The sequence below is a fragment of the Epargyreus clarus genome, unplaced genomic scaffold (genome assembly GCF_041222505.1).
Source record: "Epargyreus clarus isolate Ecla_fem2 unplaced genomic scaffold, WU_Ecla_fem_2.2 ptg000017l, whole genome shotgun sequence".
NCBI classification, from domain to species: domain Eukaryota; kingdom Metazoa; phylum Arthropoda; class Insecta; order Lepidoptera; family Hesperiidae; genus Epargyreus; species Epargyreus clarus.
This window is the reverse complement of record NW_027332225.1, coordinates 13,735,322-13,750,984: the sequence shown is the minus strand read 5'-3', so window position 1 is coordinate 13,750,984 and position 15,663 is coordinate 13,735,322. Positions and strand designations below refer to the sequence as shown.

The 15,663-nt window shown below is 35.7% G+C and overlaps 2 protein-coding genes across 2 annotated transcripts; both read right to left on the bottom strand.

The window, feature by feature from the left end:
* Positions 1 to 500: 500 nt before the first annotated feature.
* On the bottom strand, positions 501 to 2,048 carry LOC140749186 (retinol dehydrogenase 13-like). Its single transcript, XM_073082231.1, has one exon. The coding sequence runs from the start codon at positions 1,973 to 1,975 to the stop codon at positions 1,049 to 1,051; it is 927 nt and encodes a 308-aa protein (XP_072938332.1). The 5' UTR covers positions 1,976 to 2,048; the 3' UTR covers positions 501 to 1,048.
* Positions 2,049 to 11,057: 9,009 nt separating this feature from the next.
* Positions 11,058 to 12,515, bottom strand: LOC140749053 (retinol dehydrogenase 13). Its single transcript, XM_073082070.1, has one exon. The coding sequence runs from the start codon at positions 12,461 to 12,463 to the stop codon at positions 11,567 to 11,569; it is 897 nt and encodes a 298-aa protein (XP_072938171.1). The 5' UTR covers positions 12,464 to 12,515; the 3' UTR covers positions 11,058 to 11,566.
* Between the last annotated feature and the right edge of the window lie 3,148 nt (positions 12,516 to 15,663).

The following is a 15,663-nucleotide window of genomic DNA, read 5'->3' as shown; positions in this document are numbered from 1 at the left end:
ACGACTGTTGTTAACGGTCGCCGTCTGTCGCTGGCTTGTGTCACTATCACTCATGTATTACCTTCCTAAGCTACTGGGCAGTAGCTCAGCCGCTGTCGCTGGAACGTCCGAATTGATGTTTGCGCGACCAACGAGCGGTATGTTTGATCTAGTTAGAAAAATATGGGTGGAAGAGGAAGGCAGTTATTGTTTAACCTCCACATAATCGCTAAATCTACCGGTAGCTCAAACGATAATAGACAATGGTCAGCTTAAAGATTAATGATGTTTTGATCATGTTGAATATGAAAATTGAAGGTGGTATAATCCTTTGTAGTTCGACTCCGGAGGCACCAACGTCACACCTATTTCTGCCTAATGACAGCAATGTTAAGTGCTACTTTGTTCCGTTTTAAAGGAAGGATGGAACGTCATAATTTTAATAATAATCAGACGCCAAGAAAAAATGTGACATTAATAATAAGAAAGGAAATAATTTAAAACAAGTTCTTGTTTCGAAATGCAATATAATTAATTAATTTATTTGATCTCCGTGACATTAAATATATTCAATCAACGTCCGGACTATTTTTTACCTAAACCAAAATTAAAATTCACTTTTACAATCTACTCACAATTGACAAAATACCCGTTTATCACGCTTTTATTAGCTTGACCTGTGTGTATTGGAATCTTTGAACAAGATTTTTATCCACTTTGATCGGTCAGATTAATTCAAAATTTTGAACACTTATCAAGAACCGATTGCAATACACAATTTTAATAATTTAGTCTCATTCTTCTAATCAGAATCGTCAGGATTCAAGTTTTTCATTGTGATATTTTAGTTAGGTTTTTAGTTCATTAAATTATCTATACTAATATTATAAAGAGGAAAATTTTGTTTGTTTGATTGTAATTAATAGGCTCAAAAAGTACTGGACCGGTTTTAAAAATTTTTTCACCATTCGAAAGCTACATTATCCACGTTTAACATAGGCTATATTTTATATGAAATATATTTGATAAATAGATTTTGAGGCGGTACAAAGTTTGCCGGGTCAGCTTGTTAGTAATAAAGAAAATTAGTTTCCCAATCTTCTTGGGGATGTATCCTGACTAGCTGCTTAGATCTCTCCCAAAGACTACACGTGAGGTTAGTATCATTAGCAAACCACGTGCTGTAAAATTCTGCACAATCTCGAAAGTGTTTGCCACTTGAATCAGCTACTCTTGGGTCTATCGCCAGGAACACCGACATCGTAGCCACTCTGTGTAGCCGTCGTCCAAATATCAGCAACGCTGTATTTAAAGCAGACTTCCAAAATCCATCATCATAGTGCCGAAAGAACTCCGATTTTCCTAAACCTGGATCCATGCTGAACACACTCACTCCGCTGCCTTGAATACGTTTATTCATTTCGACAGTAAATAAGACATCAGCAAGCTTCGCGTTGGAGTATATTCCGAAATTCGAATATCTTCCAACTTCGTTCATCTGATCAATCTCTATGTGTCCAAGAATTAGGGCCAAGGAAGACACGTTCACTATCCTGCTAGGTGCTGACAATTTCATCAATGGGAATAATAGAAACGTCAAGAGAAATGTTCCAAAATAATTCACTTGCATCATCAAATTCAAATTGTCTTCAGTCAGCCGGTCCTCCAATCCAATCGCTCCGATGTTGTTCACCAATATGTCCAGCCTGGGTTCGTAAGTATACATCTCAGTTACGAACGCTCGTACCGATTTTAAAGATTCGAAGTCCATTTGCCTGTGCACTACGTTAGGGTTGCCGGTAGATTCAATGAGGTTGGCTTTCGTCTTTTCTAATTTCTCGGTGTTGCGACTGGCGATGATAACCCTGGCTCCTCGGTTCGCGAAGTTCTTGGCGATTTCATATCCAGTGCCTGACGTCGCTCCGGTCACGAGCGCCACCTTGCCGTCCAAACGGACATCACTCTCACAGTTCGTAAATTCATCACGCAGAGACATCTCAGACGCATGTTTACGCACGATGTTATGTTAGAACTGAGATCTCGTTACTGTTAGTCACGGTTTGGTCAATAAATACACCATATATACCTACTCAAGGAAATGAGGTGAATGAACATAGTTAAAAAATTAAGGTATGGTGACCATGATTTTAAACTGTTATTTCAGGACAATTTTCCTTGCCTTAATATAGACAATAAGATCAGTTTGGTGCTCCAGTTTAAATCCTTGTAGTATTGACCTTAAATCAACTTAATTAAACTTGTTCACGCGGACCTTAATATCATGTTTCCATTATCAAGGACTATCAGAGTAGGTATATTATAAAGTTACTTTAATTAAAAGTATTTTTGAAAAGATTCGAGGTTAACCATTTATGAAGTTTAAAACTTTCATCGTGAATTTTATTGTAGAAAGTAACACAACAATATTTTGTAAGAAATGAATACTCACCATTCCATGACCGGTCTATTTAAATCACAATATACTTATTATGTAATAGTTAAGTTGTGTCGTCGTTTCCTAGGGGTTTCTTCTTAATGAACACGAAACTGTTGTTTTAAATATTACCTTACTGTTCATAAATTATACGATCATTAATCATGGACTTTGTTCTTCCATCCATCCATCGTCCCTTTTGAAAACAACACTCAATGTTCACTTGTACAGTTATCGCCAAACTGCTAGTCCGCTCTGAAGTTGTTGCGAGCAGGTCACACAATATGCTATGGCGACGCTATTTCATTTCTCAGAGCGGACTAGCAGTTTTACGCGGACTATACTTGCAGTGAAAATGTTTTGTTTTTCATTTTAGTCGCCTGTCATTATATTAAACTTGTATTACAAGTAAAACAGTCATTTTTACTTCCTTAGGTCTTTTTGTGTGCTTATTTATAAATTTGTTATTTACCTATAACAATCCTCTTAATATAGTGTATTATTTATATCTCTTTAACTGAAACACATTGAGAGTTGCTTGCACTGGAGATAAATTTTATCGTATAACATTAATTACAAAACTTGCACTCAAACAAGGTGTTCCAACTTAACCCGCAAAACGCATTGGTTGACGATATCAGATAGTAATCTAATCCTATCCCAGGTTGAATATAGATGTCCATGGATGGCTGCCACTTACCACCAGATGAACTGCATGCTCGTTTGCTACTTCCGTAAAAAACAATTGCTTTTCACAATTCATTTATAGATTTTACCATTTCTAGTGACCACCATCACTGATGCAAAAAGGTAAAACCTAATAATTACAGACACACACATACATACATCCGAGTCATACATTTTAAGGCGTTCCAGCTTTGTCCTCAGGGGTAGCGGCTCATCTATTGCCGACCTCAGGTAGGAATCCTATATGGGGTTGATTACCGATGTCCATGGGCTGCAGAAGTCACTTATTATCAGGTGGATTGAATGGTCGTCTGTTACTCCTGTATTATATTAAAAAAAATACTGTTCTATAAGAATTTCGTATTGAAAATGTCCCTCCTAACGCAATAATAATGTACACAACAGTAGTGTAGTAACAAGAAATCGTTACGTAAGCGGAACCTGCCTCTAGGCCTTCTAAGCCTATTGCTGTTTTAGAGCGTTACACATCATTCTTTTAATTTATGAACATGATATGATAATTAATTGCAAAATTAGATTGTAATATTAAAGTAAAAATAAAAATATTTGGTATAGGTTTGGGATATCTATGTAGAAATTGTCTTGGCTAAGTAACTAAGTATAATAATAAATAATTGAGCAGTGATAGCCTAGTGGTTAAGAAACTCTGCCTCTCGATCGAGGGGTTCAATGTTCAAATCCCAGGCACGCACCTCTGATTTTTCAAAAGTTATGTGCGTATTAGAAATTAATTATCACTTGCTAAACGGTGAAGGAAAACATCGTGAGGAAACCTGCATACCTGAGAGATTTTATAAAAAAAAAAACTCAAAGGTGTGTGAAGTCTACCAATACGCACTTGGCCAGCGCGGTGGACTATGGCCTAATCCTTCTGAGAGGAGACCCGTGCCCAGCAGTGGGACAGTGATGGGTTGATGATGAAGTAACTAAGTAAGTATTTATATTCAGTGTGGCACTCTAGTTTTTGACATGTAGAATGATTTAAACATATTTACAGTCGATTACTTTATATATCTTAAAAAAAATTGTTTGCCTGGAATTAAATGAAAAGTTCACAATGCCGGAAATCAATGGCATTCAAAATACTTTATTATTTATGTATTTACTTATTTATGTACATACTACATAGCTTGTAGGTAGTTATCTAAAGTATCGTAATGTTATTATACCACCTTTATATTTTCTTATCTATGATAAGTAGTATATTACATTAGTTACCCTTCAAAATTCTTAAAAATATAACGCGTGCGATATAGCTAATAGTGTGAATGTTATTTCAAGTTTTTATTTATTTTCACTGGTGAAAGGCGTCTAAATAAACTATTTCAAGAAAAAAAATCAATTCCCGATTTGTGATTTACTGAACTTTTGCATGTATATCTAAATGGCGTGACGATGTAATATTGTTTTTATTGGAAAGGAAAAACATCCGTTCGTGATGAAGTTGTTTAAATCTGTCCTCTTATTGAAAGGTGATAGAACCAGGATTTATTTATTTATTCAATATATGGTTTATTTATTTAATAGTGTGGTTCGACAGGGGATACCACCGCCACACCAATTTTTAGCGTGAAGTAGTTCTCGCGCTACAGTGGAGGGGTGTGGATGATGGCAGATTAGAGCATAGCGTGAAAGATAAAAAATGGCTCTTTAGTAGTAATTTCGTATTTAGAAGTAATTTCGTATACCGCCGTTTTAGTTCACCCAGACAAAAAATATATAGATAAAATAATTTTATTAATTTAAAAAAATGTATACATGGATCACTTAAACTAACCTTCCAAAAGGCAAGTAAGTATTCTAGATTTTATGTAAATTTAATTATCATTACCTAGGTAAATAATATAATTATTATGCTCAAGACTGGTTTTGACCCTTGGACATAATTGTATTGCATTGGCAACAAATGAATTGCCAATTATATTCTATAAATTAATTCATAAGGAAAAATAACATTTTAACGACGATTAACATTATCATTAACGATTAACATTTTAACATTTTGACGACCCGCGTGACACAGCGGTCACCATACCGGTCTTATGCGCAGAGGGTCCCGGGTTCGATTCCCGGCCAGACAGATATCTGAATGATGAATTTTGATTTCTGTTTCTGGGTCTAGGTGTTTGTGTATTTGTCTCTATGTGTGTCCATGGCACTCACGGCACAAGGAATCCTAGTGTGGGGCTGTGAGTGTAGAAAGCGTTAGCGTTTTTTTTTTAACTATTTCCGGGGTCTATCCACCGGCTATAGTTTTAAGTCATATTTCTAACCGACTGCGGAGATTAGTGTTTCTGTAGCCTATGTATGTATGTTCTTTTTCTGTACTTATGTATGTTTATTTTTTTCTGAGGGAAAAAATACACTGACGTATGATAGGGTCTAGATGTCTTGGACCCCGCATGTCGGACTTGGCCTGGTAGCGACAAAAAACAGTCTCTCTCGTCTGCCTTCGTTGCTCCCCGTGGGGTCACTGATAAGTATTCCTTCACGGGGGAGGTCTTAGCTGTTTATAAGCTGTTTCCACTTATTGCTTGGCTACAAGTCGTTCGAGCTCTTTCTCTTGTATGTATCTCATTGTTTGGGATGCCCTGCAGCTTATATGTGGGAGAATGCTTCATTTCATATATAAATATTCCGTTTTTAAAATCACATGATATTAATTTCGAACTACCGCTCCGTATTAACAATTGGCTACCTGTATCATGGTATAAAAAAGGGGCGCGCAACTGTCAACAGATCAGAAGTTGTCCAATAGTGGGCACGGCACGGTGGTGCTCTGAACTGTTTGGTATTTTGCTTGGGTGTTATTGTTACTGTGGTGGCATTAACGCTTATTCGTTTAATTATTTTAACTATAATTTTTATAAATATTAGTTAAATTAGTTGAATCGAAGTACCATTGTAGATCTACCTACCGGCGCGCCCACATCAGAATCGGGATAGGATACGCCCTTTTTATTACGTAATAGTTTTAAAGTAACGGTAACAGAAGATAATCAACCGCGTGTATAGGAAGTGTTCTACTGAAGAATTTATCGTGGCTGTACTCCTGACGACAGTTTGGGACGCGCAATAGAGGCGATATTGACAAGGCCTTCGACATTGGAGGAGCTGTGTGTGAAACACATGATGAAACCGGTTGCGTGAGTAACGTGTACGGTTTGTCTAAATATTGTAATAATTTTATGTGCATTATTTTAGCAAGCGTGTGAAAGCAACCGCAAGCTTGGGTACCGCAAGCTTGGGTATGAAAATTGAGAAGGTGGAAGGTGGTTAGCATCGTCCATGTTAACCGTTTTCGTAATTAAGACTCATTGGCGCCGAGACTCATTGGCGAACGATTGGCGCTCCGGTATGATCAAACCAATGGTTTTTATATTTTCAATTTTGCTATTTGAAAGTTGTTAAAGATTATAAGAATCACTAATATGAAAATATTTGGTTATGCGCGAAAAATTTAACAATCACACTCGTAGGTACCGACATTTTTTTAGAAATGTTTTGGGTTTTTAAAATCTTCGAGTAATTTCTACTATGCTTTTCACAGTTTCGTTGCTTATATCAACTCTTTAAGAGTCGATGCTTGCTTATGCTAAATAAGTAAATGAATAACGATCATATTGTTTTAAATTATTGCGCTGCAAAAAAAAAATATTTTACGATTGTGAATACAAGTTCTGATATCTACCCTTTTGTATGTACTTATTCGTTGTAATGCATTTAACATTCTTAATAAACTCCCAGTCTTAAAATAAAACTAGTCACAATGAAGATTATTATTGAAGTAAAAGGTTTGATAAATCAGGTAGCATACTTTTTGCCATCGCAATTCCATGGCCCGTGAATTTCGTAAGTTTTATTTCTAGTTTCACCTGGAACACCGTGATAGTGAGATATGTATTGTGCTCATTGAAAGGTCAACCAGCGCTTGTCATTTTTAGTAGGATGCTATCTAATAATATTTACCTAGCGCTTGTTCCCAGAATCTGTAACTAAAATGAAAGCTGCTTATTGGGGGTTTTGTAACAACACTTGACTTGTGATGGCCGTAGACGTGGACCAAAATTGAATGAAAATGTAACATTTAGATTCTGGTGGTGAGTCAGTAAGTTGTTTATTGGTAAGCGACTTTGTGCTCTTACAAATTTGTGTATTTAAAGTTATTGATAAAGGTTACAATTTGCGAAGGATACATTAAGGTAAAGCTGAAGAAAAGGAGTTTGGTAACGTTCGCATCACTCCAAATGGTGTATTGGACTAGGCAAAAAAAAGGTGAATTAACGTAAGTTATAACTTATTAATAAACATTTAGTCTTCTGTAATTTTCACATTGTTTTGTGACATAATGTGTAACTATTACTTGCTATTCACTTTAAAAATTGCAGAAGTAAAGAATAATGGTGCAAAGCTGTAAGCATTTTGATCGGTCAAATGTGTTTAAAGGTTTAATTTAATAAAGACAATTCATCAGCCTCGCTCGGAGTCGATCAAGTATTTTTAATAATAACTTAAAGTTTGAACTTGTTTTACAGTAGTTTAAATTGTTATTGGATCTTCTTTCGTATTTTGTGTCATAGTAAATAATACCTTTCGAGATGACGTACATCACGATCCTAGACTTTACGTGTGAAATTATATTATGTTGGTACCTTTAGTGAATACTTTAACAGTGGTAAGTCAACTATACCATCATGTAATCTAGCTAACAATCTAAACGTTTTAATTATTCATTGACATAAGGAGTTTATTGTTATTTTATTTAGTTTTGTAACTGTGCAGATGACGACATTACGTCTAGATATACGACTGTGGATATAACAAATTCAAAATATTCACGCACGCAATGTTTATATTATACGAAACAATTCGGCATGTTTTTCTCCTTTTCATAACTTTATCGTCGTTACACTCAAGCAGGTAAAGTTTGTAAAGGTGGTAGAAACCTTTATGGTCCGGCAATACCAATACCATACAGCAGTGTTAGGCTCTGCTGTGTTGAAGGTGTTGATGGGCCTCAGTAGCCACTTACCATCAGGTGGACTGCATGCTCGTTTGCTACTTCTAGAGGTATGAAATTTGGTTTAAAGTTTTTGTGTGTGAGCGAATATTATGTATAAATCAATCCGGGACGAAATAATGGTATTTGTAGGTACTTATTATTCTTGCAAATGGTTAATTACAACAACTTTTGGAAGTTATTCACAATTTCTTGTGATAACAGATACTGTTACGTATGAGTTATATTAAATTGAAATAGGTAATTCTATTATTTTCAGATATTGTATTGGAACTCGAGGTTCATACCACAAAATATTCGTTTTTATTTTGTGTTCATACTGTTTTGACCGCTGTTTGTTATTCTACGAATTAAAATGTATATCTTTGCAGATTTATAAGTCAAAGTCAGGTTCGGACGAGCAATTATATACCTACTGCAAGTTCTGATAAAATTCGAAAAAATCGAATACTGCAAAAAGAAAATGAGACAAGAGTACATACACTACTGTCAAATTGGACTCTGCAATGTGTGATCATTATTGTGTGGTAAAGACTTTGTTTGCAGCAATGCCTATCGCACAAACGAAGGTAATTGTAATAATCAAGGTAAAAGTAAAATGATATAAGGTAAATAATATAATGAAGGTAGGATGACTCCAATAACTTTTTACGTTTAATGACCTGGTTTTCGTTGTAATGTAACTGTGGACTTCAGAGTGTTATTTCGTTGGCATTTGACGTCATCACATGAACGGTACGAACTATAGCTCATGTTATGGTAAGGCAATAGTATTTTAATTATTTTATTAAGAATAACGACCACGGAGTACTTGCTGCTCTGATATTTTCTTTACTGTATGTAAAGTTGACATTAAAACTGTTTTGAACGTGACAATTCACTTTATTATTATTTTCACACATTTGTGTTGTAGACATCAGGTTTTTCGGTTTCAAATTAACTTTTACTTTTTTATTTTTATGCTTGTTACAGCTTATTTGTTTACAGTTCTAAATAAGAAAAGCACTCGTGCATGGTTTTGAGCAGGTCTCGAATAGTTTCTTATAAAATTCTGTCATAGTCAAATGAGCTGACTTAAAAGGCATTAATGATTTTCAAGAAATCCTGTCTGAGATAGTCAGACACATTATAACAAATTCGGTAAAGGAAGACATCGTGAAGAACTACACATCGGGAAATATATTCTCAAGGGTATCTGGAGTCTACCCAGTGTACGTTTGGCGATGCAGAAGACTATGCCATAGATTTAAGCGAGCCAAACGAAAAGATCTGTAGATTTTACTCTCAAACCATGAACGAAACGCGGAGCTCTCTCGTTATATCGTATATAATTATTGACTATACATATAATGTAATGTGTTTTCAGACTACGAGAACATGTGCTATGGAAAGTAAACTATTTGAACATGTCAGATGACTGTGAACCCTGTGAAGCAATGACAGTATCGACAGTCAAAAATCTGGTAAAAACTTTGTGTTTCTCTTAAGTACCTGCGAACTTTGGAACGGTATGTGGATTGTAAGTTCAGTGTTATCGGGATTGTCTTGCATATCGATGATTGTCTGGCCAACAGTCACGTTTATGTTTGATAATAACCCGAGTGCCATGTGATTTGGCAATTCTTTTCAGGAAATAATCAATTATGTACGTAAGCTATGTGACTTAGCGAATTTATGATGTCATGGGACTTGACATCAGCCATGTGATTTGGCAATTCTTTTCAGATAATAATCAATTACGTACGTAAGCTATGTGACTTAGCGAATTTATGATGTCATGTGACTTGACATCAGCCATGTGATTTGGCAATTCTTTTCAGATAATAATCAATTATGTACGTAAGCTATGTGACTTAGCGAATGTATGATGTCATGTGACTTGACATCAGCCATGTGATTTGGCAGTTCTTTTCATGTGACACGACCATTTATTTACACTATTAGACACCGGTTATGGGGTTAACCAATTAAAGTTACGTGTTTTGTGTACCATGAGATTTGGCTTCTGTGGTTAAAATTGAGACTATATTATCCGCGAATCTAAAGTAGTTTATCCACTTCTTTAATATTATTGAATTTTATTTTTTTAAACTTTTGTTCGCGAGCCGTAACGGCTGCTCGTCAGAATGGCCGTGTGGGAGAATGCTTCATTTCATATATAAATATTCCGTTTTTAAAATCACATGATATTAATTTCGAACTACCGCTCCGTATTAACAATTGGCTACCTGTATCATGGTATAAAAAAGGGGCGCGCAACTGTCAACAGATCAGAAGTTGTCCAATAGTGGGCACGGCACGGTGGTGCTCTGAACTGTTTGGTATTTTGCTTGGGTGTTATTGTTACTGTGGTGGCATTAACGCTTATTCGTTTAATTATTTTAACTATAATTTTTATAAATATTAGTTAAATTAGTTGAATCGAAGTACCATTGTAGATCTACCTACCGGCGCGCCCACATATATTATGATTGGGTTCGTTTAAATTGTGCAAAAATCGCTGATGATCAAAATTCGTTTAAATTATGCGTGTATTGTGTATAAGCAGTCTGGATTTTGTTTTTATAATTAAATATTCTCTAGATAATCGTCTTTCTAAAAGAAATAGGTTATCTTTTGAGGAGGAGGGGAGAGGGGAGTTTAGAGGTTACCTAGATCTGTCTTTAAGCATACGCGAGGAAAGAATATCGAAATAGGATTTTTTCTTTTTTGGCCACAAACAAAATATTTATTTTGGAACCATGATCATAACAAATATACATTTAAAAAAATATACCAGTTAAATATATTTTAGAAGTGCTTGAGTAATTGATAGTAAAAGTAAAACGCTCAATAGAAGAGTACAGTAAACGAATACGAGTATATGGACGACATTTTTACATTACGTTCGATATGTAACACACATTAAATAACATATTTCAAGGCCAAGAGCTTTATTATGAAAGTTGTTCACGTATCATGTACCTAGTAGAAGTGAATATATGTAATTATGAGGGGGTTTTCAATTCTATATAGAACTAAAATGGTCTGCAACCCTTTTTATATCCCATTGGGCTTCGATCTCTCTTCACAAACTCATCACCATAACAAAATACTTTGCTAACGGTTAACCTACCACGGTTATTGATATCAAAAATAAATCTGTTAAGAATCACTTTGGATTAAATATTTTGATTTTGGAGGGACGAAGGCTTTGAGGAGACTTTATGCGTTCCTGTGCCTAAACTGTTCTAACGCGTATTTGGGAGATTTGAATTTGGCTAACCATGACGAGTATCTTGGAATTCTTGAATAGGTTGGTACATTACCTTGACAACAGTGTCTCGCTGCAGGAAACAATAAATAGTTATATCAACTTTAATAACACTGAAAAAATGTAATATTGAGCACACAGTCCCTGAGTCACGTCACAACTCACAAACACACTATAACGTATTAGCCTCCCAATCTTCCTCAGTAGTAATTCCAACAGCACTTTTAGACGCTTCCCAGAGGTCTACCGTCAATTTACTGTCACCAGCCAACCAATGGTTGATCCATTTCCGACAGAACTTATAATGCATTCCACTAACATTTTCTAAATCAGGATTTGATGCTAAGAACGCCAATTGCTTCGCCACTTCTTCTTTTGGCTGTCCAATCATGTTGATGAATAGCTGAGTTATATTCCTCATTAGCTCAGGCAAGTTGTTCAGGATGTCCGTATCCTTAACGACGAAAGGATCAAAACTATTCGCTGTAACACCCGTTCCTCTAAGTCTTCTGTCTAACTCAGCGGTGAATAGCGTAGCAGCTAGCTTCGAATTCGCGAGAACCTCTATCGTACCAAACCTTCCAATGTCGTTCCAGTGATCAAAATCTATATGTCCGACGTACATTGACGCTGCCGAACCATTGATGATACGACTAGGCGCTGATGCTTTCAACAAAGGCAGCAATAGGTACGTCAATAGAAAAGTGCCGAAATAGTTCACTTGCATGGTAAGGTTGAGTCCGTCGTCTGTTAGTCGGTCCGCAAGCGCCACAGCCCCAGCGTTGTTGATCAGCACATCAATTTGAGGTTCCCAAGTCACTACTTCATTGGCGAAGGTTCTCACTGATTTCAACGACGCTAGATCTATCAGCCGATAGCTTACGTAAGGGTTTCCTGTTTTCTGTATGATTGTATCCCTCGCCCTAATTAGTTTTGTTTCGTTTCGACTCGCGATAATGACCCTAGCTCCTCGCCGAGCTAGAGTTTTGGCAGTCTCGTACCCCATGCCGGAGCTACCCCCCGTCACGATGGCCACTTTGCCCTCCATCCTCACGATCGAGTCGCACATGGTTCCTCTGCTCTCGGTGGCTACCGAGACACTGGCAGAGGAAAATTGACATTTCAAAGGACAACAACATTCAGTTTGTTATAATTTTTATCATGTTATAAAAACTCATTACAGAGGTACTACCGGTTTCTCTCAAGCCTTTCGCCTCCGAACTCGATTTGGTTTCGAAACAATTGATTGAACAAATTTGTGTATCAATGAAATTAAATGTGTTTTGAATTACTTGCGTTGTGTTGATAGTAATTATGGAAACATTTTCAAGGTAAAATAAAAGTGTTTATCGTTTTTTTTTTATTTAGGCATAAAAACAGTAATTTGGTTCCACTATTTGAACAAACTGCGGCAAATCAAGGTTATTTACAACACAGTGATGAAAAATCTCAATTTGTTTTGGATCATTGCAATATATTTTCTCTTAAGTAATGTTTTTAGCAGATTATATTATAGTATCCATCGTAACTAAGGTTCGTCATTACACGGATAATGATATCAAATTAATACATATTGCACACATTATAAGTACATATCTTATTTTATCTGAGTCGGAAGTCGAAACCAGATTTTGCTTTTTATTAACCAAATGACACATTACATAAAAATAAAGTTAAATATTGAATATTGATCCAATTATGTTTTAAATATACAATATTACTGTACATCTATGTAATTCATTGTCTTCAGAATGTATCAGAGAACATTGAGTAATATCAAATTATTTTGAATACAAAATCAAACAACAAATTGGGAATTTAAGCGTGTTTCAATAGTACCTATAGTTCTAGGAATCATACTTAATATGTTACATTGATGTATAATTACAGCAAAAACACGGTATTATGCATCTGCCTGCATCACTCACATCATTAAAATATGCCTTAAAAAATTGTAAAGTCCCTCGTGATTTTATTACGTCGCAAAATACTATAATAGCTCTAAACAAAGTAATTAATGTTTATATAGATAGCCAAGTGGTTGAAATTTGACCTCTTGATCAGAGGTCCGATGTTCCAATCCCAAGCACGCACTGTTTTCATTTTTCAAAGTTATCTGTGTATTAAAAATATTATCACTTTGAAACCTATGTGACTAAAAGTTCTTTAAAAAAGTTTATTAAAGGTATTTAAAGTCTACTAACATGCACTAGACAATTGCGGTGGACTATGGCCTTTTACCATAACAGTAGGCAAACCTCTCATAGTACCAGTAGTCGAGGTTTACCCATTCCTGTCCCACTGAACAGTAATAGTTAGTTATACGTAGATTGGATCAACTAACATAACGTAATTATTAACTTGAAAATTGTGCATTAAAAGTAATTTACTCGACTGTAACTCGAAGAATAATATTTAATATCAATGGTAAAGTAGGAAGTAAGACGAAGAAAATACCTTGAGGCAAATGCGTTGGCTCCCTTGCTTTGAATACATATCGACTTACATCAAATAAATCAACAGTTTGTATATCTGTACGCATTTTTCGTATTAATTTTCAAATGGTGGTAAAATATGACCACTTCCTGTTTTCTCGTGAATGGCATAAATTCCGTGACGACTTTCTGTATCCCATGATATGATGACGCGATTAGTATTTCCGAATCACGCTAAACGTTAAACGTTTTCTAAACATATTCTTTTTCTTTTTTTTATATTTGAGCCTAACAATGAAGCAGACGTGCTACCTGATGGAATTGCAAATTGCATTTGCAAAACCAGAGGAGTCGCCAATGCATCGCCGGCTTTGAAGGAGATCTCTTTTTGCACCTATTTTGAAGAGCCCCATGTCATCTTGTATACTATCGGAGCACGGGTACCTTGGCGGGAGATCTACCTTTGTCATAGTTATGACCCCAGACAAGAATGTTGAATTTAAAACATTAAATCCAATTGACGGGTGCTGTCCAATTAATGATTTCAGTGTCAAATCTAAAAAAAAATGTTTCAAAAGGTATATGAAGTCTACCAAACTACCTCACACTTGGCCTGCGGTATGGCTAGTTATTCTCATTCTGAGAGAGGATACCCGTGCCACTGTGCCCAGCAGTGGGACAGTAATGGGTTGATGATGATGATGACAGAACTAGAAATAGAATAAAATATACTTTATTGCACACTTACAGTAGATTTAACAGTGTTATTAATTAAGGTTAAAGTAGTAAGCAATAGTAATGATGTGCCGAGTCGGCCATTTTTGGTATTCGATTACTTTAGTACTCATATATAAAAGAATCGCGTCAGTACTCGAGTCCAGAGTATCCACAATGTACTCGAGTACTTCGTAATACCACGAATAGCATAAAGAGCAAAAAAAAGGGCATTTACTAAACACAATTTCCATATATATGGTACATAAGACTGGAGTTAGAGTACGAGTACCGTCAGTATTCGAGTATCACTAGTATCACTTATAAGTACTCGAGTACAGACTCGAGTCGACCTGACTCGGCACATCTCTATGCAATAGGCGGCCTTATCGCCAAGCAGCGAGCCAGACAACCTACGCATAGGACAGCGAAAGCACGGTACAAATATCTATAGATCCTTATACTGTGGCGAAAGGGACAAATAAGGAAAGTAGGATAGGGTGTGCGAAGTTAGAGGTATATATAAAATGAAAGATAAAAAAATCTTAAATAAAAAAAAAAAAACAAAATGTTGTGTGTAAAAATCTATATATATAAAAGCGAAAAGATACTCACGTTCAAAACGTATTAATCAAGGTTTTGAGTGAACTGCTGAAGCTACAATCATGAAATTTGAAACATAGCTTCATTTTATAATGTAGATGCGCACTAAGAACGGATTTTTTGATATTCCACCGTTAAGGGGGTTAAATGGGGGTTGAAAGTTAGTATGAAAGTCCGTCAGTTTTAAAGCAAACTGGATGAAAATTGGTATTTAGCTTTCTGATTTAAAGTAATAAAAATCTAATCTAAGGGTTTTTCCAAAATCAACCCTAAAGGTGGTTAAATAGGGGTGAACAGCTTTTTTTGAATTTTTCCATTTTGGATGCCAGCACTATGAAAGTTAGCCATTGCTTTACTGGTTAGATATAATAGAACTTTAGTTCTACCGTTTTTGGAAAATCAACCCCTATGTGGGTAAAATAAGGGTTGTAAGTTTGTATGGAATTCCCCCAGTTTTGATGTAAACTCTATGAAAATCGGTATTTGGGTTTTGGATTAAAAATAATTAAATACTTAT

Excerpts from the sequence above, each read along its gene's own strand:
- LOC140749186 (XM_073082231.1), bottom strand. The coding sequence starts at position 1,975 with ATGTCTCTGCGTGATGAATTTACGAACTGTGAGAGTGATGTCCGTTTG.
- LOC140749053 (XM_073082070.1), bottom strand. The coding sequence starts at position 12,463 with ATGTGCGACTCGATCGTGAGGATGGAGGGCAAAGTGGCCATCGTGACG.